The sequence below is a fragment of the Eleutherodactylus coqui genome, chromosome 2, assembly GCF_035609145.1.
Source record: "Eleutherodactylus coqui strain aEleCoq1 chromosome 2, aEleCoq1.hap1, whole genome shotgun sequence".
In the NCBI taxonomy this organism is placed as follows: Eukaryota; Metazoa; Chordata; class Amphibia; order Anura; family Eleutherodactylidae; genus Eleutherodactylus; species Eleutherodactylus coqui.
The window spans coordinates 275,143,467-275,170,372 of record NC_089838.1 but is presented as its reverse complement, the minus strand read 5'-3'; the positions used below and the strand labels follow the sequence as shown (position 1 = coordinate 275,170,372).

General features: G+C 43.4%; 1 protein-coding gene across 4 annotated transcripts in view; it reads right to left on the bottom strand.

Annotated features, from left to right (window-relative positions):
• The window catches only part of ADD2 (adducin 2), a 94,729-nt gene that overhangs the window by 36,321 nt on the left and 31,502 nt on the right, over window positions 1-26,906 (bottom strand). For 2 of the 4 annotated variants that reach the window (XM_066593022.1, XM_066593025.1), the window contains exons 1-9: window positions 24,686-24,815; window positions 12,313-12,535; window positions 7,840-7,978; window positions 7,218-7,369; window positions 6,759-6,839; window positions 3,962-4,111; window positions 3,704-3,847; window positions 3,510-3,608; window positions 78-254 (exon numbers count right to left, since the gene is read on the bottom strand). In XM_066593022.1, coding sequence (XP_066449119.1) covers window positions 78-254; window positions 3,510-3,608; window positions 3,704-3,847; window positions 3,962-4,111; window positions 6,759-6,839; window positions 7,218-7,369; window positions 7,840-7,978; window positions 12,313-12,498 — 1,128 coding nt within the window. In that variant the 5' untranslated portion in view covers window positions 12,499-12,535; window positions 24,686-24,815. Of the gene's footprint in view, window positions 1-77; window positions 255-3,509; window positions 3,609-3,703; window positions 3,848-3,961; window positions 4,112-6,758; window positions 6,840-7,217; window positions 7,370-7,839; window positions 7,979-12,312; window positions 12,536-21,144; window positions 21,247-24,685; window positions 24,816-26,906 lie in introns of those variants that run through there. The other 2 variants (XM_066593024.1, XM_066593023.1) reach the window with 2 other exon arrangements.

Here is a 26,906-nt window from a genome sequence, read left to right as displayed (position 1 = left end):
CTCACTCATCTCTAATAAATATACTTGCTTTATTAACTTTCTGTTATCATTGCTTTTTTAAAAAATGACAAACTCACCAGATTATCCATCATTCTCATTAAAGCCTCAAATTCATGTTCACCCAACCTGCTCTTCTGCATGGGTCCGAACATGCTTCCTGCCCAGCCGACTGTGCCCACCTCATGTGGACGGTACTTTTCTCGATCTAGCAGGATGAGATTCTCCGGCCCCCCAGCGCTGGGCACGGCTGAGACCTACAACAGGAGATTTCATATTTACAGAGTCGCAGGTCTATCACATTCACGTTGATGTTCCACTCCATGTCCAATGTTACATTTCATAAGATTGCTTCATGTGATTGAGAGGACCAACATCATGGGTCAATGGAGTTCTACGTGTAATGTCTTCATGTGTGAGAAGGTTGATTTGTATTTATTCTTACTGATGAAAATATGAATTTAAAGGTGTCAATGGCTGCCAACAGTAAGGCTGGACTTGCACATGGTTGACAAATCTGCCACAGACATCTCAGGTTCCATTCGCATGGAGCAATTCACTTTGGTAGACGAGTGGCAATCAATAAGATCTTTATACAAGTCACTTCAGGCTCTACTAGGGAACTAACAATTGTTCATATAACTGTTTGTCCCTGTAGAGCTGTCATTGGTCAGCAACATATATTCCCATTTACACGAGGAGATGTTCATCCGACTATCAAATACATTCATGCTTGTATAGACAAGCCTATCAGCCAATGAATGAGCATTTGAAAATGCGATTTCCCCTCCCTCCCCATTGCAGGCTCACCTCTCGTTCCTCCCCACTCGTTCTGTGCCATAGGAGGGGGTGGGACAGGGCGGAGCTAAGCGACAGTCCGCCTTCCCCCCTTTCCATTGATGGTTATGGACAAGGAGTGGGGAGAGGGTGGGCGCTTAGCTCCGCCAACGTCCCACCCCTTGTCCATAGCCATCAATGGGAGGAAGTGGGGTGGGCCGGTACTTAGCTCTGGCCCGGCCCGCCCCCTCCCATTGCACAGAACGAGCGGGAAGGAACGAGAGGTGAGCCTGCAGGAGGAAGGGGGGGTGGGGAGGAGGAGAACAGACGAAGGGAGTTTAGCAGCCATGCTGCTAAACTCCCTCCCACCTAGGGCCGATGCCATGGGCTCCCATATGGGCCCATGCAGCGGCCGGCGTATTCCGGCCCAAAAGATAGTTCCAGGACTATCTTTTGGGCCCGACGTAAAAACGCCCGGCGCTATATTGGGCTGGTCGGGCGTTTTTAAGTCTCAGAAATATGCCCATGTGATCTGATGCATTAGAATTCAATGCATCAGATCACAGCGCATGACAGTCGCCTGATATGCCCTCATGTGAAAGAAGCCTGAGGATGAGGACATAGAACTTTTGGGTGAACATTTTTGCCTGATTATTGGGTTATAAAAAAGCCCCTTACCATACGGATTTTAATGTGGATTTGCAATGGGTGAAATCCACAGCAATTATGCAGAAAATCCATATCAAACTCCACATGTATGATGTGGATTTTGTGATATATTTGTCTGTGAAGAGTTGCTCTGCTAGCTTATATGATGAAGTAGCCTCAGAATTTATCATGGATACTATAGGCCAGTTCTGGCAAATGCCACTAGTGACACACAGAAGGCAGGAGAGTGGAGGGAAATATAAAGTTGCTTGTTGTATTACCATTATTTGAACTTGGGTCCTGAAACCTGATAGTGTTGATAAGGTTCCTCTGTCCCATATGAGTAAATCAGTACTATAAATTAAAGCGTACCCAAGTTTCCAACAAATTTTATAAAATATAATAGTTTCTTCGTATCTGCTCATTTTCTGATGTTAGAACCCCGTTTCAAATTTTTGAGTTCTCAATTTCAGGTGGTCTTCCCCATTTTTCTGCTGTTTGCAATTCACTTTCAAGCAGGGGGCGTGTTGTAAGCGTACCATTCTGCCAGTAGTTCACTGTCCTGTACTTCCTTTCCCTTACTTCCCATGCTGTATTGCTCTGTCTCTGGTCCAATCAGCAGGGAGGCAGTATCAAATGCCCAGCCCTACGCCTTCTCAGGGTGATTCAGGCATACAGAGACATTCTGGCTATTAGTAAACCCAATATAATGTACAAACACACACACGTGCTGTAACAGAAGGAGAGGCAGAGATGGTGGAGATTGCAGACACTGTGTCTACAGGTCTATCAGCCTATGAGTATAGGGAGCAGTCTGTAAAGATAGCCCCTCCCCGATGTTCTAGTATCCCAGTTACTACAGAAGCTCAATAACTAACAGGCAGTAATATAGAAGTATATTACAAGATTAATGAGAAACACAGGCTGTTACATGAGCGTAAGTTGTCTGAAAAGTTAGTGCGCCTTTAAGCATGGTATTTGCCACGTAACACAGGCCGTCTCTCTCATGTATCTGTAATTCCGGAGCTCTGCAGACTCACCGCACCGTAGGCCCAGGGAACGTTTCTCAAGCAGCACAGAATGAGGAACATCACTACTGTCTCTCATAACTTTTCCTTGGCACGTAGGCCCTCTGTACAGTGCCTTGTCACCCCAGTACATAGCATCTTTATGTAACAGTTAATCAGTTTATTAACTCTCTTCAATGTGCTGGCCTTTATTAATGCAATGGCTATAAATGTGATGACACAGTCCCTTATAGGGAGGTACTCTCCAGTCCATGTCAATCACATCATCATTGTCATTTAAGTGTGCTCACATTGAGTCGCTGGAAACCCGCCTCACATCTATGGCTGCTGTGTCTTTATCCCGGCTTGGATGCATAGCGCCTTTAGCGAAAACTGGGACAGAGTCCCATGTGTAGTGAAAGACTGCCTCTACTCCCATGCACTGTGGGGTCATTCGCTCTGGTGGTCCACATCTGGCATGGCCCATTTAGCCACTGGTTATGAGGACCCTTTCAACATCCATACTTGGCCCCAGTCATCAGGACCATGTATGCTTCACAGCTGCTCCTCCAGCAGGAGGAGCGCAGCCCATGCCGCTTGCCTCAATCGTTAGGCTCTGCCACTGTAAACATACAGATCTCTCACTTCTGCTACTGCTGCTGCCCAGCATTGGCGCAGCTCCAATACCTTTTATGGTCAAGATGACGACAGAGAGCTCCAGAGGCAGGCTTAGCCCTATTATACATTGTCCCTATCAGAAAGAGTGATCTACAGAACACTGACATGCTAGGTGCATCAGCACTGCATGAGTGGTGGGGAGGATCAGATTGGGCAGGGCTAACTGCCGCGGTGCTCGAGCCGCTTCTGCCAGGGGTTGCCAACCACACGGTAGTAAGGTCAAAGGTGGTAACGCTCCCTGCTTAAACTAGTATGGCCTCTAACCTGTACCTCCCCAGCTGTTACAGGAGATCTACAGATCAGAAACCATTTATTTAGACTATAAAAGAAATCTATAGAGCGAAAATGGAAAACTTAAGACTACAACACGTTTGCCACTTTGATCGGAGATGCATTACTTACCTGGATATCACAGGCCGCCTGCAGGTGAAAAATTTTATAAAAAGCTTCTTCTACTGATTCGCCAAGGGCAACAACCCCATGATTCCTCAAGACAAGCACCTAGAATGTTAAAGAAGACCACAACTTGTCAAGTTGTTTTCCACAAGGCTTTAAATATAGACTGTATTAAGGAATGCTCCAAAGGTAAGTCTGACCTTGCACGTTGGTCCCAAACACTTCTGAAGTTCGATCCTGTCCTTTTCTTCTTCCATATCTCCATTAAAATCATAATATACCGCTTCTCCTGCCAGCAAAGCATCATGTGAGATAGGCAGGAGGCCACATTTCATTGCCGACACCTGCAAAAGACCAGAAAAGTCTCCTCACTCAGGAGATCTGGTGACCAGCAATGGCGGTACTGCCATCTCCATAAGCAGACACGTATGGGTACAGTATAAGTCCACTCATCTCACCGCAGTTGTCGCTGCTGTATGGAGCTGGATGATACATCTCACATCCGGTCGCGCTGAGTAGATAGCGGAGTGCAGGCTGAAGTCGCTGGTGTCTACCTCAAAGCTAGAGCTGCCAACCTCTACCATCTCCCCCAAAATATTCACTTTTACCTGTGGATGACAATGGCCAAGTAGAAAGTGATTGAAGAGCTACTGGGACCTCCAATGCACACACAGATCATGCTGTTTTGAAGTGTGGAACTGAAGCTCCATTTACACGCAAAGACGATCACTTAAAATTCATTCAAAAGATAGGTTGATTGACAGTTTGAGCAATCATTTTGCATAAGCTGTTAATGGGCTTACTAGCTTCATTTGCATGTAAATGAGCCTCCATGAGCTGTATGCAGTTAACAGCAGGTGGTCTGTTCTCTGGATATAGCTCTTTTGGTCTGCCGCAGGACTGCAGCCGAATACAATATTATCAGTGCTGCTGTGGAGAAACACAGTTTGCGATCCCTGCTATCAGTTGCCTGGCCAAACGGTGGATTTTAAGCTCAACTAAAAATCATCGTTTGAAAAGTAAACGATGGTAGCATTTACACGCAACAATTATCGCTCAAAAGACATAGTTTGAGTGAATTTTGAGCGATAATCGTTGTGTGTAAATGGGGCTTGATTTTCATAAAATTAAACAGATTATCCGGGAATTTTTTAAAAAAGTTCCTATTAGGAGATCATGAGGGAAGTGGCTCATTAATGTATAGTTAACTAACAGTCACATTAAAATTGGAAAAACCCTCCCAAAAATGTCACTTTTTTATTGTAGATTTTGAATTTATGTCTCATATAAATACATTTGGCACAGAACGTAAGTTTTTTCTCCTCCCTTTAGTGACATAAGAAAGTTTAGCCTTTAATCATTTACAGTCATAACCTTTTTATTTTTTTGTCAATGTAGCTGTATGACACCTTGTATATTGCAGGACGACTTCTAGTTTTTATAGGACCTAAGTTTGGCTACATGTAATTGAATTGTATTGAATAACTTTTAGTAATTTCTTTGTACAATATGGTTTAACTCTTATGTCAACTGTAATCTACAGGTTATTACACGGGACAAAACTTACATGGAAAAGGACTTGGTGATTTTAGTTAACTGTAAGCTTAATTGAAGTAACCAGTGTCAGGCAGCTGCTGCCAAGGTAAATAGCATCATGGGGTTCATCAAAAGAGGTCTAGGGGCAGATGATGGGAACATTGTTTTTCCTCTTTACAAGTCACTGGTCAGACTACACATGGAATATTGTGGACAGTTTTGGGCATCAGTACTCAAGAAGGACATATCTGAGCTTGAGCGGGTACAAAGGCGGGCAACTAAAGTAATAAATGGAATGGGCAGACTACAATACCCACAGAGGGTATCAAAATTGGGTTATTTAATTTAGAAAAAAACTATGTATAAATATATCAGGGGACAATACAGAGATCTCTCCCATCATCTGTTTATATCCAGGACTGTGACTGTAACAGGGGGACATCTTCTGCGTCTAGAGGAAAGAAGGTTTCTACACCGACATAAAAGGGTGTTCTTTACTGTAACAGCAGTGGGACTATGCAACTCTCTGCCTGAGGACGTGGTGATGGCAAATTCACTAAAAGAAATTGAGGATCCTAGAAGTCTTTCTTGAACAATACAATATTATATGTTATAGTCACTAATTACTTCAGAGGGGTCAGTGATCCAGGGATTATTCTGATCGCCAGACTGGAGTCGGAAAGCCTTCCTCTGGTTCAACATTGGGGGAAAACAGAATGAACTGGATGGATATAATGTCTTTTTTTGGCCTAACATAATACATTACGTTTAAGAAGTTATATTATGTTTTACTGTTTTTGTATAATATAAACACTTTTTTTTACAATAAAACTTTTTGCGTGTCACCAAATTCTAAGACCAGAGCATTTTTATAATTCCATCGACAGAGCTGTATAATGGCTTGTCTTTTGCAGCAAGACTTGTAGTTTTTATTATATCACTTTGAATTCTATGGGACTCTTTGATTACTTTTTATTCCTGTTTTGGAGAATTGAGAAATGTGTGATTGTTCTCAGTGAGAGAAACCAAGTACTCTTGTAGATATGAGATGAACAGAAAATCTCTACTTTGGCATTTTCTTTTTTTGTATTTGTAAAATAAATAATGTAATATTTTATAGTACAAGTTGTTAGAGATGCAGTGAAAACAATTATGTGTAGTTTTTATTTTTGTTATTGTTTCAATATTTAAAGCCTTGTGTAACAGGCAGAAAACTAATTTTTTTCTGTTAAAAACATTTAGATGACGTAGTCAGCAATGACTGTAGCATCTGTGAGGTTAAAAGGCATAGACGACGGATTAGATGAGCAAATGCTCATCTTTTAGCTCCTTTTTTGGGAAAAAAGACCCCATATGTGACAATCAGAGAGCAAATATGTTCTCTGATTAATAAGGGGGGTTGTGATAACATGAAGAAAACTCCTTGGACAGCCAGGAGAATCACACACAGATCTTCTCTGCTTCCTGTTCCTCCACTGCTGCCCCACATCCTGCTTTGTACACGTATATACAAGAAGTTTCAAGTTTTATCATTCTCATTATTTATGTGTCTTTGGAGATTTGCGCCAAACCACCAGTTCTTTTAGCTCTGCTTTCTACTTTGTGGCCTTGTTATGTGACCAATGGACATGATAACATATACATTGCGGCCTGTGTATAAGGACCTTAAGATTATATACTGGTAAATTACTTATCATCCGCTGATACTTTCTAACTTACTAGGATTGAAGCAGACACTTCATTACAAGCCACTCCACGCGGACTGATTAGGAAGTGATCCTGTTCTTTATTAACCCTTATCTGAAAGTCAAATGAAAAAATATAAAATAACAGAGCAGAAGATTACTGAAAAGCATAACTATGTTCTCAATAGGGAAGGGAAGAAAGCCGCTGCTAGATATCTCTGGAAGCAGCTTATCTCTCCAAGTACAAAAGGATGGGGAATCTTAAATTCCAGCAGCTCGATTCATACTACCTCAAAGTCAGAAGCCCTGATACACATTAGATGGTCAGCTGGTCCTGTCGAAATGAGTTGATTTGGCTGATATACATCTAATGTGTATGGCCTGCATAAAATAAAGTATATGGACCCATACATATATAGTTATTATACTGTAAGTGTAGCAACCATATCAGCTATGAGCCTCACAACCAATGAGGTATAAACAGATTACTCACTGATGCAACAGTACCACTGAGTTGGCCCCAGCCATAGAGGTCTATGAGTCTGTAGATGCTGGCGAGTTTGCATCTCATAAGCCTTTCGCCCTTTGCCAAAGGTAGAATATCATTGCAGTGGAGATCATTGATAGGCGCCGCCATGGACGAGTCTGAAAAATGAAGGTCACATATTCAGAAGTTAAATCCAGGGAGAATTTAAAGCAATAGTTCTCAGAAAAAGCCAGGACTGTCGCAAATGTCCAGGTGTAATACTGGTAAATCATAGTAAATAGAATTCATTAGTATCATGAAGCTCCCATCCTCTGATGCAAAATTTATAACAGGGCCTCCACCTACCATGTGTCACTTATAATACTAGTGTCTTCTCATGTGGTGGAAGAGCAATCAGGCCCCCTTAAACTCTGGGGCTGGTGTGTCTCTGCTGTCTCTGCACCCACTACAGTGACACACCTCAACAAAGGAAAAATTTGAGGTCTGCTGCTAGGGTGCAACGCAGAGAGAATGTAAAATCTTTGAGTCAAGTCAAGTTGTACTTTAAATAGTTGTCAGCAATGTACTGACACTCACTAGCTTCACCCTCCCCAGCCAAACTCCCTAGAGAGAAAGTGGAAGAACGTACTGACTGGACAGGTGGGAAAGACAGATGGTGCAGTGCTGGCCATGAAGTCAGCGATTTGCCGGAGAGCCCAGATATTGGAGGAGTTGTTTCCTTTCTTCATCTGCTCCTGAATTAAACTTTCCAGTTCCTCCCTAAAAGACTGAAAGAAAATGAAACGAAAGTGAGAAGGCAATGAAAGGCGCAGGAACATGGTATAACGTCATAATATTACTACATGGAGGCAAGTTTTAACTTTTTTTTCTCCTACATAATTCACCATGAAAAAATCCAAATTTTTTGGACCATTCCCCCCGTGTAAACAAGGCAACAATCAGCCAATGAATGAGCGAACACTTTTTCGTCAGCTGATTGCATCCTTACTGCAGCCTATGAAAATAATCCCTCTCCGCAGCACATTTCCCATGTGAATGGGTGATGTGCTGTCAACAGTGATTATCTCAACAAGGACCATATATTTGCCACCCTTCGTCCCGGGCTTTAATCCTAAAGCCAATAGTAAATTTACGGTGTGGGATTGAAGCAGGTTGGGTCACAGAAGAGAAGACAGAAGCGGTTTTTAACCTTCTCTTTTGCAGACTGCATAGCTCTCAATGAGCTAAGTAGGGAATAGAGGAAGCGGAAGTGCCGTTTCCACTGTTTGACCTAGCGATCACTGGTTGCCCACTGGCATGGCAGGGTAACTCGGTCTTAGCAGACCTAGCTCAGCTCTGCCAGTGACTATTGTTGCACTAGGGGGATGTTGTTCCATGTAACTGGGGCTCTTATGGCATCATGGGGGACATAGATACAAAAAACAAGTTACAAAGTTAGGAAAAAATATACAAATTATATATCAAAATGTCTGGAACTAAATGGGGAATCCCCTCTTATACTTTATGTTTTTTTTAATTTTAGTATACATATAATAATTTTAGAAATAAAGCACTATAAATTATTTTTTTTAACTCTTTGTAGCCCCAATAAACAAAAAAAGAGGGGGGAGGAAATTCTATGAAAAAAAGCTATTAAAATAGTCCTATTAACCCTTTCCAATCCACTGTCTGATGTCTAAAGACATTCTGATTGAAGGCTGTACAGCTCCGATGTCGGAAGACGTCCAGCAGGGTATTCTTACTGTAGATTACTGGCCGCTCTGTTGTCAGGGGCCTCTCCAGCACGTCCCATACCGCAGTACTGGCTCTAGCCAGCAGATGGCGCGATTGTATAATGGCAGAAAGAGAAAGCCCCCTAGGAAACCCTGAATCCAAAATTGGATTGCAAAGGGTGAATAGTCTCACAAAAAAAGCAGCAAAAATAATTTTGGCAGCCTAAGAAAAAAAAATAGGGCCATAAAATCACCACATGTGTAAATTCACAGAAAGTGTCCGGTCCTTCAGGGTGATTAAGGAGTTAAAGTTAAATGGGGGGCAAACGACCATATGATTCATTTCCCAATATACTCTAATCGGCCTGTGTAAAAGGCCAATTAAACGAACACTGATCTCTATGATTGGTGCTCGCTTAATGCTGTTATGGCCCCATGTAAAAGAGCCTTTTAGCTAATGGGCAGTGAGAATCATAACAGGACTCCTCTCTTCAGAGAAACTGTATTGTTAGCAAATAATGGGGTGGGGAAAAAGGTGCAGAAGGGGGAACCAACATCAAGACCATGTGTACTCGGGAGTAAAACCCAGCCTCATAGTGGCTCTTCTAACTGCACCGCTGAAGGACATATTGCCGAAACACTTCTGCATGGACAAGGCCTACAGCAAAACAATATCTGACAGAATTTCCTGGTTCTTGCCTATGTTTCACCCTGAAAGGGCTCATATTGCCCATCCATATTACAAAGTATCTATTGAATGAATTTTTACAGGCTTGCCATCTAATAGACAGTATACCTTCAGACAGCAGCCAATATGTGCCCTTACAATGTAGGTGTTGGGCCTGTGGTAACAAACATGGTAAGGAATAGTTAGTGAGACGAATATTTTGCAGATGATACAAACCTATGTAAAGAGAGAACAAAATGCAGTTGCAAGAGGATTTGGATATGTTGGGGGCAGAAAAGTGGGAAATGAGGTTTATCACTGATAAATGTAAGGTCATGCACACAGGCAGAGGAAATACATGTCACCGTTACACATACAGTGGGGAAAAAAGTATTTAGTCAGATACCAATGGCACAAATTCTCCAACTTAAAAAGATGAGAGAGGCCTGTAATTGACATCATAGGTAGACCTCAACTATGAGAGACAACATGAGAAAACACATCCAGAAAATCACATTGTCTGATTTTTAACAAATTTATTTGGAAATTATGGTGGAAAATAAGTATTTGGTCGCCTACAAACAAGCAAGATTTCTGGGTCTCACAGACCTGTAACTTCTTCTTTAAGAGGCTCCTCTGTCCTCCACTCATTACCTGTAGTAATGGCACCTGTTTGAACTTGTTATCAGTATAAAAGACACCTGTCCACAACCTCAAGCAGTCACACTCCAAACTCCACTATAGTGAAGACCAAAGAGCTGGCGAAGGACACCAGAAACAAAAGTGTGGCTCTGCACCAGACTGGGAAGACTGAATGTGCAATAGGCAAGCAGCGTGGTGTGAAGAAATCAACCGTGGGAGCAATAATTAGAGAATGGAAGAGATACAAGACCACTGATAATCTCCCTCGATCTGGGGCTCCACACAAGATCTCACCCCATGGGGTCAAAATGATCACAAGAAGGGTGAGCAAAAACCCCAGAACCACACGGCGGAACCTAGAGAATGACCTGCAGAGAGCTGGGACCAACGTAAGGCTACCATCAGTAACACACTACGCCGCCAGGGACTCCAATTCTGCCGTGCCAGACGTGTCCCCCTGCTTAAGCCAGTACCTGTCCGGAGCCGACTGAAGTTTGCTAGAGAGCATTTGGATGATCCAGAAGAGTATTGGGAGAATGTCATATGGTCAGATGAAACCAAAGTAGAACTGTTTGGCAGAAACACAACTCGTCATGTTTGGAGGAGAAAGAATGCTGAGTTGCATCCAGAGAACACCATACCTACTGTGAAGCATGGGGGTGGCAACATCATGCTTTGGGGCTGTTTCTCTGCAAAGGGACCAGGATGACTGATTCCAAGCACACCGCCAGGACAACGAAGGAGTGGCTTCGTAGGAAGCATTTCAAGGTCCTGGAGTGGCCTAGCCAGTCTCCAGATCCCAACCCTATAGAAAACCTTTGGAGGGAGTTGAAAGTCCGTGTTGCCTAGCGACAGCCTCAAAACATCACTGTTCTTGAGGAGATCAGCATAGAGAAATGGGCCAACATACCACCAACAGTGTGTGCCAACCTTGTGAAGACTTACAGAAAACGTTTGACCTCTGTCATTCCCAATAAAGGATATATAACAAAGCATTGAGATGAACTTTTGTTATTGACCAAATACTTATTTTCCAGCATAATTTGCAAATAAATTTGTTAAAAATCAGACAATGTGATTTTCTGGATGTTTTCTCATGTTGTCTCTCATAGTTGAGGTCTACCTATGATGTCAATTACAGGCCTCTCTCATCTTTTTAAGTGGGAGAACTTGTACCATTGGTATCTGACAAAATATTTTTTTCCCCACTGTAAATGGGAAACCACTGACATGGAAAAGGCTTTGGGGATTTTAGTTAACTGTAGGCTTAACTGGAGTAACCAGTGTCAGGCAGCTGCTGCCAAGGAAAATAGGATCATGGGGTTCATCAAAAGAAGTCTAGTGTCACATGACGAGAACATTGTTCTTCCTCTTTACAAGTCACTGGTCAGACTACAAATGGAATATTGTGGACAGTTTTGGGCACCGGTAATCAAGAAGGACATACTACAGTTTGAGTGCGTACAAAGACGGGCAACTAAAGTAATTAACGGAATGGGCGGACTACAATACCCAGAGAGGATATCAAAATTGGGATTATTCAGTTTAGAAAAAAGGGGGCTGAGGGGGCGACCTAATAACTGTGTATAAATATATCAGGGGAGAATACAGACATCTCACCCATCATCTATTTATACCCAGGACTGTTACTGTAACTAGGGAGCATCCTCTGCGTCTAGAGGAAAGAAGGTTTCTACACCGACACAGAAGGGGATTCTTTATTGTAAGAGCAGTGAGACTATGGAACTCTCTGCCTGAGGATGTGGTGACAGTGATTTCTAGTGGGGCCTGGACCATTTTCTTCATCGCTACAATCAGAACAATTACATATTCTGATCATTAGTACCTTCAGAAGGGTCGGTGGTCCAGGGATTATTCTGATTGCCAGATTGGAGTCCGGAAGGATTTTTTTCCCCTTAAATGGGGAAAATTGGCTTCTACCTCATTGTTTGTTTTTTGTCTTCCTCTGGATCAACATTGGGGGGTAATAGGCTGAACTGGATGGACATATGTCTTTTTTCAGCCTTACATACTATGTTATGTGCAATTTCTTCTTTCCCCATTGCAGGTAAGTACTCACCGGGCTCTGTAAAATCATGGTGACACGTTTCTTCTGCTCCATGACATTGAAATCTTGCCTGAGGTCAGCTGCCATGTTCCGAATTCGCAGGTACTCTGGATCATTCTCTGTATATCTCTCAAAGTATCTGGGTTCCTCCGGAGGAGGAGGGGAGGACACAACCTCAGGGGTGGTTTGGTCGCTCATCTTTGTTGATTCTCTCCTTCTCCGCTACACATGAGTCCTATGGGTTACAAAGAAGATCGGTGAATATCTAATACCAGCTGTTATAAATGGTGTATGGCATGCTTTCAAGCTAATAGACGGGCTTAGCTGTTGTATTAAACTGGACCCACCCTCTATATATCCCTCTATATATTTTGTTAGGTTGACTACGAATGTCTGATATCCCTGTCACTGTCTTTTAAATAGCATTTGTTGAATTGTGACTATAATATCCAACCATCAAAATAAACTGGACCGACAGGTCCTCATGGGACTGGTGATTGCCTCCTTTGGTCTAGCTTGACTGGTGGGACAAATTCATGCTTTGCTTCCTCTGTGGGTCTGAATCTTCTAGCCAAAAGCTTCACCTTTGAATATCACCTTTCAGTTTAGACAAAAGCCACATACAATTTCAGCAACTTTATAAATAAATTACTTAAAGGGGTTTTCCTAGGAAAATTCTATTGATGACCTATCCTCAGGATGGGTCATAATTATTTGATCGGTTGGGGTCCGTCGTTTGGGACCCCGACTGTTCAGCTGATTGTGCGCCCTCTGACAGCACCGCAATTACACAGAGATTGGAGTAGAAGCAGCGGAAGACTCTGATCCGACGTCACTGTCAGCGAGTGCACAATCAGCTGATTGGTTGGGGTTCTCAAGCGACGGAGCCCAGCGATCAATAGTATTTTTCCTGGAAAACCCCTTTACCTTATAAAGGGTGATTGAAAATTCAGGGCCACCTAGAATATCTTCTGAATAAAAGAGATGCAAGTAGGAAACTTATACAACACTTAGATGGGCGGGGGAAAACTTTTTGGCACCATGGTGGTTTGTGCCACCATGGTGGTAGCCATTTTGATTTCAGCCCAAGAAACGTCAATAGAAAAAAGGTCATGAGATACATCAGAAATTGATAGCTGCAAGCATTTCTTCAACATCTGCAACAATTTTTGAGTTACAGATGAGGTCATGTTGAGTATTAGGCTAAGCTCACACGAGCATATGGTCACAGCGTATTACGCATGCAGTTTTTGTGGTGTAATACGCTGTACCAATCTCTCATAGGCTCCCATGTTGCAGCTCACAAGATTTGCACAAAAAACGTGCACAAAAAAGTTCACAGCATGTTCTATCTTGGCACGTAATACGCACGCGTACAGGCCAAGATTGTGCATGGCGGTTGGTGGCATGCAGCAAGTATGCATGTCATTGTATACTTGCATCGTGCTTGCGCATGTGTATCTCTTACATAGCATGCTGCGAATTACAGCTGTGAGAGCTTTAATAAAGTTGTTATGTTGAATTATTAGGTATGGCAAACACTAATCACACGTCTTTTCAGGCACCAGAAGCTGCCGTTAACAATCCAGGACAGAACTGAGATTATCCTGATGGTCGGTAACAGAAGTTTATATGAAGTGGCCAAGAAGCTCAATCAAGAACCCCCAGGAAGACATTCAGTGAGCACCAACTCTCAGGAAACTGATCAGAAGTTCAGGTACACTGGTAGTGTCCAAGACAGAACCGAGGACTGGTAGTGTCTAGGACAAACAAAGAACTGGTAGTACAAGACAAACCGAGTACTGGTAGTGTCTAGGACAAACCAAGAACTGGTAGTGTCAAGGACAAACCAAGAACTGGTAGTGTCAAGCACAGACCGAGAACTGGTAGTGTCAAGCACAGACCGAGAACTGGTAGTGTCAAGGACAGACCGAGAACTGGTAGTGTCAAGGACAGACCGAGAACTGGTAGTGTCTAGGACAGACCGAGAACTGGTAGTGTCTAGGACAGACCGAGAACTGGTAGTGTCAAGGACAGACCGAGAACTGGTAGTGTCAAGGACAGACCGAGAACTGGTAGTGTCCAGGACAAACCGAGAACTGGTATTCCAAGACAAACCGAGAACTGCTGGTGTCCAGGACAGACCGAGAACTGGTAGCATCTAGGACAAACCGATAACTGGTAGTCCAAGACAAACCGAGAACAGGAGACAGCTCCAATGCCAGTGTCTTGGTGCTTTTCTTTGGGCTCTTTGTAAGAACCTGTGATTGAAAACACTACTTGGACGACCAAGTTTTCAGTTCTGTCTTGGATACTACTAGTTTCCCTGATCTTCTGATCAGTTTCCTGACAGTTGGTGCTCACTGGATGTCTTCCTGGGGGTTCTTGATTGAAAGCCTCGGCCTCCTCACATAAACTCCTGTTACCGACCATCAGGTAATCTCAGTTCTGTCCTGGATTGTTAACGGCATCTTCTGTAAGTGTGAGAACACTAAGGAAGGTAGGTAGGATAGTCACATCCCTAGATTCATCGGTTCAGCTCCTATAAGCTTATAACTTTAGTTTATGGGGCTCAAAGAAGCGGACAGAGTAGGAACTGAACATAAAATGAATATAAAACATTGAAGTCATAATGTGAGCTGTACGTGACAAGACTCTTTGGCATCGTTTAGCCGCCAGTAAAATTATGCCTAAAAGTATGTGATTTCGTAATTGGAATTTGTCGATTCAGGAAATTACACATTTCATCATGTTGGTAAAGTCAATGCTAGAAACCCAAGATAAATTTAAGATTAAGGCTAGCGCGATATCATGCCATTTAACCGCTGATGCAAGGAGTTTTTCTTTAAAAACACCTTCCATCACTTCAGGTAAAGTAGCCACGCTGGAGGATCGCAAGTGTTTTCCATTGTTTTTAATGGGAAACCTCTAATCGCACTCGATGCACCTCACATGCCGTGTGAAGTGAGTTTTCCTGTCCCATTGATAAGAATGGACAATGCTGAGGAACATGGAAATATAGGACATGCGGCGATTTTTCCCACACAGTATAGCAGTATATTCTATTAGTGTATGAGGCTCAGCCATTGGCTCTCCGCCACCTAAACTATAAGCACCATAACTTTGTTTGCCTATAGTTGATGACGGGTTCCCTTTAACTGACTGTGACCTTTAATCTAGGTCCTGGGAACAGATCCATAACATGAGGCTGAATATAATACTACGTCTCAGACATTCAGATACGTTGTGACCCGTACAAGGAAGAATGCTTTTCCCACATGTGACATCCACTACTTGTACAGTGGCAAAATATGCATGTATCGCATTAAGTTTTGCAGCAGATTTTAGTACGGACTAAGGCCGGTTTCACATGACCGGATTCCTATTGCGAAATCCGCGGTCAGCATCTGCAGGGAGGATTCACTGCAAATCGTACTCATTGAAAGATATGTACTTTTGCTTTTTACTTCACACTCGTGGATGCGAATTGCATATTCCGCGAGCGGAGGAAAAATCGCAGCATGCTCTATTTTGCTGCGGATTCCACGTGTGGTGATTCACAATACAGAATTTGCAGATCCGCGAGGTTGCCAGCCGGGTTCACAGTCAGATTTCGTAAGCGAAATCCGACTCGGTCGTGTGCAGCCAGCATGGATCTCACCCTGTGCTTTGCAAGGTGTGTATAAATTAGCATACTGTGGATGGGATATCGGCACCACGGGTGAATTTATGATGGGGATTTTTAATCTTTTTTGCAGCCTGTGGATAAGACTCCAGTGGGCAAAGGAATACAAAAGTTGGATCACTTAATAGTCTAAAACCATCGTCTGGTCAGACGAACCAAGATTTCTGTTGCACCATGCCGATGAGAGGTCAGAATTTGGCACAAGCAGCAAGAACCGGTGACCCCTTCCTGTCAGCTGGCCAGAACACATCAGCACCGCCATCTAATTTGCAGCAACTGCAAAAAGCTTTCCTGTCCGCAGGGGCCGATATTCCTGCAGAACGATTTCAAGACCTAGTGGAATCAAGGCCATTGCAAACTGCTCTGATTTTAAAGACCAAAGGAGGTCCAAAGTACTATTAGATGGGGGTCTCTAATATGCGGAATCCGCACGGGTCAAAGAAGTCAATGGTGCGGGCGATCTGCAAATACAATTCAGATGCGAATTGCGTATTCTGCGAGCGGAGGAAGAATCGCGGCATGCTCTATTTTGCTGCGGATTCACGCAAATGGCCTCCGTTAAAGTCAATGGTGACTTTCCAACCCACAACCAATCCGCAATTAACATTGTAGCTGGCCCGCGGGTACCTAGTGACAGTGCGAGAAATACAAATATATTTTTCTCTAAATCTGAATTTATGATGGGGATTTTTTTTATCTTTTTTGCAGCCTGTGGATAAGATTTAGTAAAATCCAATCAACTATACTGCTACTGTGTGCTATTATTTATTTACAGGAGAAGGGCGGAGTGACCTTCACACCCACAATCAAATTGGCCTACCAGACAACAAGAGCATCCAACGGTGGGCCCAGACCATAACATAGTAATGAACCCCAATAGGGCAGCAGAGTTTACATACAACTGTCCATTACCCTCAGTCTGATTTATTCTCAGGAGCTCAAGGTTGTCCACTCCGAGCCACCTCAAGGCTGATTACCCTCCATTTTTTTACCATTGCCATGACTATGGAGATGGACAGCTCTGTTCAGTTTCACATTGCTAAAATAAAGATATATGGGATCATGTGCTTTGGCTGCTTCTATGCTATCTATGGCTGGATCTCCTTAATTGCGATGGACTATACACAAATGGTCACTTTGCTAGAGAGACTTGCCATTTGGCGCTTCCATGTACGGAGACTAGACCCGTGACCCCACAGTGCAGCATAAAATCACATGAGCAAGTTTTCTGTGGATCCGTTTCAGTGCGAATCCACATTAAATGGGAAAATCCTACGCATTTTTACACCAAAAGTACCCATAGAAGTCAATGGGGCTGTGCAAATGTGCGCAAAATATACTAGGAGATGTGTGAAACACTGCGGAATTGCGCAGGAAAAAGAACACATCTAATTTCAATCAGTGTGTCTTTGTTTTCAGTATACAAATAAACATGCCTTGCGTGCGGAAAAAGTACAATAAAAAACACCAAAAATAGCATCATTCGTTCTACAGAAATGCTATGCTCATGCGTGTGCAAATAAGCATACGCTCGTGTGAAGACGGCCTAAGAGAAACAAAGGCGAGACTCCAGTGGGCAAAGGAATACAAAAGTTGGATCACTTAATAGTCAAAAACCATTGCCTGGTCAATAAACCCAGATTTCTGTTGCACCGTGCTGAATTTGGCACAAGCAGCAAGAACTGATCCCTTCCTGTCAGCTGGTCAGAACACATCAGCACCTCCATCTAATTTGCAGCAACTGCAAGAAGCTTTCCTGTCCACAGGGGCCGATATTCCTGCAGAACCATTTCAAGACCTAGTGGAATCAAGGCCATTGCAAACTGCTCTGATTTTAAAGACCAAAGGAGGTCCGAAGCACTAAAAGGGGACCTCTAATATGTGGAATGTCTTGATATGCGGAATCCGCACGGGTCAAAGAAGTCAAAGGTGCGGAGGATCTGCAATGCTTTCGTAAATACAATTGCGTATGCATTGCAGATTTGAAGGTTAAAATCAATTAGGGAGGTGGGGAAAAGGCTGGGGGGTGGGGTTGCAGACTTTTTCAGTGCGGAACCCCCCTACCCCCCAAAGGGGATGAATTCTCTAATAATAAACCATTTTAATACCTTTATGCTTGGAAATAAGTGGTGGTTTAAGGTCAGACAATGACCTCATTGTTTTTTTTTACTTTCCTCTGGATCAACATTGGGAGTTACTAGGCTATATTGCATGGACATGTGTCTTTTTTTGACTTTACATACAATGTTACCATATTCTTCTCACATGTATCAATGACATTTCAGAAGATCAATTTGCTTGGATTTCCCCTTTAAGCTAAAAGACAGGGCATATAGGGCTGCTCAGAAAAACCTAAAAGTAAATCCAGGCCGGGCTATTAGTCATTAAACACAATGCTTTCCAAAGAGCCAGTAACCACATTAGTCTTTCTCCCAGTGCATTATATGTGGGCACATCACTCAGGCGCTTTCTGGTCCAAGCACTTAGCACAATGACGGTGATGAGCCTCTGAGTCCGGCCTCCCCGCTCCATCAGAACGGTCTGCGGAGAGGATTAGAGCTGTGAGATCAGCCTGTTGTCCCAGAACTGCACATTCACATGCCATTAAAATGCACGCCTCAGCACATCAAAATTATACTATAAATCTACCGTTGGGTTACTGGCACCAGGTTAAGAGCTCTGCTGAATGTGCTGTCTGCAGACGAGCCGGGGACTTAACTATTTACTAACTTCAGTTCTAAATGTTATGTAAGGGTAATGCATTTTATTCTATGTATTTATGTTTGCATTGCTGAATACATTGTAGTCAGGGGCATCTAGAAGATGCCTATGATGTGTGTTCAAGGGTTAACTTATAGTGAGCCCTATGGAAGCTTGCGTAGCACCGTGGGTGCACAGTACATGATAAGCTTTTAGTAGCACTAAAAGGGTCTTCTGGGACTACATTATTGATGAACTATTGTCAGGATAGGTTATCAATAGTTGATTGGCGAGGGTCCGCTGCTCGGGATTCCTGCCAAGTCCATACCTGGCACAGCGTTGTACATTGAATGGTGGCAGTGCCTGGTATTAAGGTTCTATGCCATTCCCATGTGATCAATGAATGTGACGTGACAGGCCTGTTTCTGTACTCTTGATCACCCCCAACCACTGCATGGCATCCTATCCGAAGGATATATCATAAATGTCAAAGATGAGAATACTCCTAACTCCTAGTACAAAATAACCTTTGAATCCAGACTAAGGGCCAGTAAACGTGTGTGCCAGGCTTTGCATGTTGTACTATATTCCAATAAGGCACACCCTAACAAAATGGCCTGAGCACACCTGTTATGCCACCCTGAGGCCTATTAATCTGAGCATTGCACATGGTGCGCCACTACACTATCCTACCAGAAGTAATTGGAAACCTGAGCAAGGTTTCCATATGTTAATACTTAGTGGGGCTCCTTTGGCCCTAATGACATCGGATACGCTCCGTGCCATACCTTCTATTAACACCTGATATACTTTAGCTGGTATTTCCCTCCATTCATCCTGCAAATATCTGGTCAAAGAAGGTGCATCAGCCCATCTACAATGGTGTAAGGAGTGTTGTCAATGGAAAGTTGAGCAATGAAAGAACATTCTATGGAGTGACGAATCACGCTACTTCATGAGATGGAGGTACCTTTGTGTGGAGGATACCTGGGGAACGCCTTTTGCCTGAGTGTGTTGTGCCAACAGTTAAGTGTGGTGGAGGTTCTGTTCTGGTCTGAGGATGTGTTACGTGGCATGGGCTCGGTCCGTTGGTTGTAGTGACAAGAACCATGAACACAAAAGGTGGATCTACACATTCTAGACAGTAATGTGCTGCCGACAATGTGGCAACACTCTGGGAGGGATCAGCAATATTTTTACTAAGACAACGTGCTGTTTCACATTGGTTTGGGGAAATGGATGTTCCACGATTGAACCCTATGGAACATCTTTGGGACAAACTGGAACATCAGGTCAGGAAATATGAACAGCGTCCATCTTCTCTGGAATAAGACCTGCGACTTTATCTACTGGTCTAAGGATTTTTCCCCATTTGGGTGACTACCCACCACAGTTCTTTTTCACTGCGAAATTCGCAGCGTTTTTTTTCTCCAGGTGTCTATGGGACTTGTTAATGTTAAAATCGTGATGCAACAAAACCGCGATTTTGCGGTAAATTGGGATTTTGCTGCATTGCGATTTTAATATTAACAAGTCCCATAGACACCTGGAGAAAAAAAATGCTGCGAATTTCGCAGTGAAAACGTGACGGTAGTGGGTAGGCACCCTTAGTGTCCATTAAGTTAACCCTGTATGGAAATTTTATGACTTAAGCGTGGTGTCACACCGAACATAAGCACATTTACATGCGAATTTGCGCAATGGGCGTTGCATTTTTGTGCTTGCCTCTGCATGTTTTACTATATTATTGGCAAGCGTAAATCGTGCTCAATTACGTGTGCAAAAAAACATGCAAGCATGCTCCCACTGATCACAATGGGAATTTAAGTTATTTAGTTAAATATTCACTATTTTCATACGCAAAAGCACAGGAAAATAGAACATGCGAATGATACAGGTGCGCAAAATACACCTATGTGAATGAACCTATTGAAATCAATGGGCTCTATTCGCTGCCCAAGTCCGCCCGTGTGACACAGGCCTTAGCGCTTATTCACACAAATGTATGTGCACAGTGTATTGCGTGCACAAAATTTGCAGGTGCAATATGCACAATTTTGGACAATGGAGCAACCTAAATCTCTCGCCATTTTCCAAATTCCCGCGCAAGCACTGATGGGAGAGGAAGCAAAGTGCATGACTGCTGGGACAGATAGAGACGTTTCTGCCTTTGCAGAATGACATGGACAGAAGTTGTCACATGGAGATGCCTAGTGTTTGTCTTTTTCCATAACGCCCCTTTAAAAATGACATTTCATAGCCACATCCTCATCAGCATGGCAGTGAAGCGGTTAGTCGGATACGATGTCCTCATCGCCTCCTCCTTTCCAGCGTAGCAGCATCTCTGGAGTTGCTAGGACACGGCCGGGGACGGATGCTCGCGCCGCTCGCTGCTTGCATCTCTGCACACACTCACATTACAAGTGTAAGCACAGCTGCTGCCAACCCAACACACCTACCTCTGCCAAGCCGAGGCACACATGCCACTCCAGCTGAACCCAGCAGCCCAGATTTACGTGTCACAACGTCTGAGTGGCAGCCAGTTTGTTTCCAGAATTACAAACAGCAGAAAAGGACGGAGACGTCGCCTATACGGAAACACGAATGCAGAAAGATCTAGAAATGCAATCAAACATTTGCACCATTCCGGCAACCAATGCAGAATATACAGATTGTAGAGTCATAGCACTAAAGTACACACAACAGGGACTGCAAAGTGGAATATATACACAGACAGTCTCAGGGCTGCCATTCATTATAGTGTTTCTTTATGGATGTATCTCATTGAACACGCAATGTACATGTTAACATGTTTTATGAACTGCACTCCAACTCTAGTTGCTGCGTTCGAACCATTACAGGAAGCAGGGATTTCTTTAACATCAACATAGGAGTCTGACAAGGCTGAATCTTGTCGCCATTACTTTTCAACCTCATCTTGAAATGAGCAATTGCACCGAGTATAGTTGGGTTCATGGGACGTAATCCACTGCAGCTGTTTACTGGCTTGGACCAACGATTTACAACGTTCTACTCCTTGCACCATTAACCCCCAAACTCCAACAAACACCACCAGCCTGGAACCAGAAGCAGCGATGGTTGGTTGGTTTATGGATTAGCTTTAAGAAGACATAGGTTATGTGAGATGGATACGCCAAACGCACAAATGCCTCAATCCCAGTGATTGAACAACTGCGGTTGTAAAAGGTCGACCAGTTTGGCTACTTAGGCACAAATCACCAGTGATGAGGATCCCAAACATGATGTCCAGCGTTGCATCAGGAAGGCGTGGGTAACGTTCCAACATCTACGCCCCTGTATGGGCTACTGGCTCACTCCCATTATAAAAGAAGATACAACACTATGGTGATTGCACTATATGTATCTAAAACATGGAAAGCGACCACATGTTTAACTTATGAAAAAGAAGGCTGGGAGGAGACTTAAAGGGGTTGTCCCGCGCCGAAACGGGTTTTTTTTTTATTCAATAGGCCCCCCGTTCGGCGCGAGACAAACCCAATGCATGTGTTAAAAAAAAAACGTTTAGTACTTACCCGAATCCCCGCGCTGCGGCGACTTCTTCCTTACCTTACTAAGATGGCCGCCAGGATCTTCACCCACAATGCACCGCGGGTCTTCTCCCATGGTGCACCGTGGGCTCTGTGCGGTCCATTGCCGATTCCAGCCTCCTGATTGGCTGGAATCGGCACACGTGACGGGGCGGAGCTACGAGGAGCAGCTCTCCGGCACGAGCGGCCCCATTCACCAGGGAGAAGACCGGACTGCGCAAGCGCGTCTAATCGGGCGATTAGCCGCTGAAATTAGACGGCACCATGGCGACGGGGACGCTAGCAACGGAGCAGGTAAGTGAATAACTTCTGTATGGCTCATAATTAATGCACAATGTACATTACAAAGTGCATTAATATGGCCATACAGAAGTGTATACCCCCACTTGATTTCGCGGGACAACCCCTTTAATAGCTGACTACAAATATCTGAAGGGCTGTCACAGTGCAGAGGGATCAGCCCTATTCTCATTTGCACAAGGAAAGACTAGAAGCAATGGGATGAAACTGAAAGGGAGGAGACACAGATTACATATTAGAAAAAAAATTCTGACCGTGAGGGCTGCTTGTGCAAATATTTTGTGACTTTTCAGCCTTCTGCACCAGCATCAGCACTTTTTCAAAAAGGGAGTGGGGTAAGTCAGGAGAGGGCGTGGCAGCCCATACCGACAGATTTGGGCAGAAAGCTATGATTCTCCGCTTGTGGACAGGAGGCTGCACTTTCCATAGCAATGCTATAATCCGGCCGCAGGGAACACAATGCAGAAGAGCCCGTGGATAGGCAGCCTAACACAGGCTTTACACCACCGGATTCCTGTTGTGGAATCTGTGGTTGGCGTCTACATGGAGCAATGGCAGCAAATCGCACGTATTGAAAGGCATGTACTTTCGGTTTTTCACTCACACTCATGGATACTAATTGCGTATTCCATGAGCTAAGGAAAAATTGCAGTGTGCTCCATTTTGCTGTGGACTCCGCGTGGAAGGCCTCCATTGCAGTCAATGGAGGCTGTAAGAACCACAGCACATATACGCAATTAACACTGCATATGGGTACCAGCATCATCGCTAACCGATGGCACAGGAAATACAAATATTGAAAAAGAAAAATCTGTACTGCGGATGACCGCTGTCGACTCGCCTCGGTCATCCGCAATACAGATAATGTAGGTACATGGGGTCGCTGGCCAGAGTCACAGCTATATTCCGCTGTGGGATCCCGCATGTGGAATCCAGCTCGCCCGCATGCGGCCTCCTGCTCACGGGTGGATATTTGCTGCGGATCCACTGCAAATACCGCCAATAGCATGCTATGGGAAATCGATTCTTCCTGCACACTTGTGGAAACCAATTGCGCAGCATTTTAAGTCAATGGAAGTCGTTCGATCAGTGGCTCTTCCACAATTGATGCGGGAAAAGCAGGAGGTGGAATCTGAAGGTGAAATCACAACTTCTCGAGCATGCTAATGGTGAAATGCAAACAAATAGAGACTGAATAAAGAATCAATGTAAATATATAAATAGAGAAAGAAGAAATGATGATAAAGATAACGCAATATCATAAATAGTCATCTAATATTTGTAAACATTTGGTTGAAAACATGACATATGTATAAAGTACAAGAAAAAGTTATGGCTTCAGTGGACCTGTGTGTATATACCATGAAGGATTGATATCCACGTGTATAAAAATGAACAAAAAGGAAAAAAAAAAGGAAACAAATAATTAAACCGTAATCTAATAAATAAAAATAAATAAAGACATAATGTGTCCCTATTTGTCAAACTGTATCGGCCAGAAGTAATGTGTGCACTTAGAACTTCTACAGACTGCTTTCAGAGGAGCGTATTTTAACTCCGTATTTGGTTTGTGGTTTCCGGACTGTATTATGGAGCTAATGTCAATCTATGTATCTACTCACATTGGAATTTTTTTGAATTTTTTCTTTTTTTTTTAAACACAGCATGACCTACTGCACTTTTTCTGTTTTTGCCTCTGCATTGGTATTATTTTGTATTGGGCAAATACATATCACTATTTGTCTAGTAGTAAAAAAATACAATGACAACAAATCAGGAGGCAAATACTGATGACATCCAGTTGTAACATCATCTATAACACTTCCGTAATAAGGATCCGTATTATGGATGTGTTATAATACACTCGTCTGAAACTGACCATCAGCAGAGCATGCCTCTATTTGTTGTAAAACCTAATAAAGTAATAACTTTTCTGAAATATGTAAGCATAGTTGTAATACACAAAGCAGCAAACACCCAGACTTGTCTATAAATGCTGTTTCGGCTGCATTTTACACCGGTTCTCGCATGGAGTGGACATGTGAGGTCAATCTGTTCTGTATACGTATTCCCCAATGCCAGAAAAGTGCCATGAATCAGTCCTATGGAGCCATGTGCATCCATTACTCACTCAGGGTATAAGGTAACCGACAAGGGGCGCAGTAATTGGGGTCCATCTAGTGTCCTGGGCTCAGGAGGTGAAGAGATGGCTTTTCTATGCATGCAGAAGCACATGTGTCACAGTTCTGCTGAGAATCTACTCTGTAATCTGGTGGCAGGGGGAGGACAGATGGCTGTTTTGCTGAGATAAACCCATAGCCGCCTCCACCCACATTTTAACACCCTCATCCAGAGAATCGTAAAAAAAGCAAAATCAAGCATTACAGAAGAGGAAAGCAGTGGAGGCACTGAGTGTGCTATCAGCTGGAGCTGGCGGCGGCTGCCAGCAGGGTCTTTCTCAGCCTGTCAGATCATTACATGGACAGTCCATTGTCTCAGTGCGGCAAGGGGTAACGTGGAGCTGGGTTCTAGTGATGGTGCCAGCGATCAGGGATTTATCACCCATCCAGTAACTAGGTGTCAACTGTCCATTGTGGCACAACCCCTTTAAATTAGATATAAGCAACTTTTGAAATAAAAAAATTGTATTTCTGCAACAATTTTTTATGGCCCCAATGTAATTAAAGCAACCCTCCAGCTCAGGGACAATATTTTGTACCAGGACCATCAGGAGAGGGCTGCAGTCGTTCTTCTCTGACATCCTTCCAATCAAGAGGTGTAACTAGAAGTTCTTGGGCCCTGATGCAAAATCTGCAACAGGTGCCCTCCCTACTATCTGCTGTTTATAATACTTGTGTCATCTTATGTGATGGGCGGCCTTTGGGCGTCCTAAGCCTCCAAGGCCTGGTAGTGACTGCTATCCTTGCACCCCCTATAGCTACGCCCTTACTTCCAATCTGCCAGTTTCAGGTCGATTTGTGAGCTGTCAAAGATGGCGGACATATTCTTCAGGTTACCTAATCTCCACATTGCCTTCACAGTGTTAGGCCAGGCTCACACTGGCGGATTTTAATAGCAGAATCCGTTATCGCCATCCGTGGTAAAATGCGGGCATTGAACGGCATGCATTTTCGCTTTTTTGTTTACCTTAACGGATACAAATTGTGTAATCTGCTCGCAGGAGGAAAATTGCAACATGCTTAAATTTATCTTGGATTCCGTGCAGATGGCCCCCATTGAAGTCAATGGTTGTGAATGTTCCGTCGCTCCAACGCAATTAACATTGCGTATGAGCAGAGGAAAAGCTTGCAACTTCAGAGGAAAATAGATAGAAAAGCCGGAATGCCGCCTGGTGGGGAGAGAAAGAGCTTTCTTCCACGTGGATGATGCACTGTGCATAACGTACATCAGCGTGGTAAAAAACCCTTGCATTCAGTGTCTATTGTGTGGAATAAAGTTATATTTTATTAGAGTAGACTTTTTTAAATGCAGCAATTCCAATTATGATTGATTTTTATTTTGTATATATATATATAAAAATTTTCTCTCATTTATTTTTCATTTTGTTAATCTCGTTAATATTTTTCTAGTCCCCGAGTGGCACTTGAATATACAATCTTCTGATCGCTTCTACAATACACTGCAATACCTCTGTACTGCAGTGTATTGGTGCTTTAGTTCTATTACAGTTCCTACATTTTTTAGGTTATTTATAGAAGTTTTCTAGGAGCCAACAATAGACTGATGATGTTTGATCACTGTGGGTGTCCGCTCCCTGAGGCCTCTACTGTGACAGAGTGAATGGTGCTGAGCTGCAGTACCAGGCACAGCCACACTTATATGTACAGCACTCTGCTTATATAAACAATGAAGGGGTGTCCTGGGGGTCCACAAAGCATTCATCAATACTTGAATTCCAGAAAGACCCTCTATAGATAGAGAGCTGACCCTAAGAGAATCGTACGTCTTGACCCACTTCTGTCTCTGCTCCAACTTCTCATCATTCAGCAGGAACATGCAGCAGAGGGATTATCAAATCCTTGAGCTTGAGCCCAAATTTGCCTGGGATTATTTCAAATGCAGTTTTAATAGGTTAAACCCTCCTAGTTAATGCATGTAAATATTGTAATGCTTACGTATTAGCAAAAATAACCCCTGATAAATGGAACTTATACCTGCAGGACCGGAATATGCAATCAATGTACAAGGCTTCTTCACTGCCCAAGAATGAGGAGAGGACCATTATATTCCCATCCTCCCAGCATCCGCTAAATTATACTAAAAGTAGAAAGATAGCATGATGTCTCCTAACTTGTACAAACATGAGCATTATGGGCTCACAGAGAGGATGT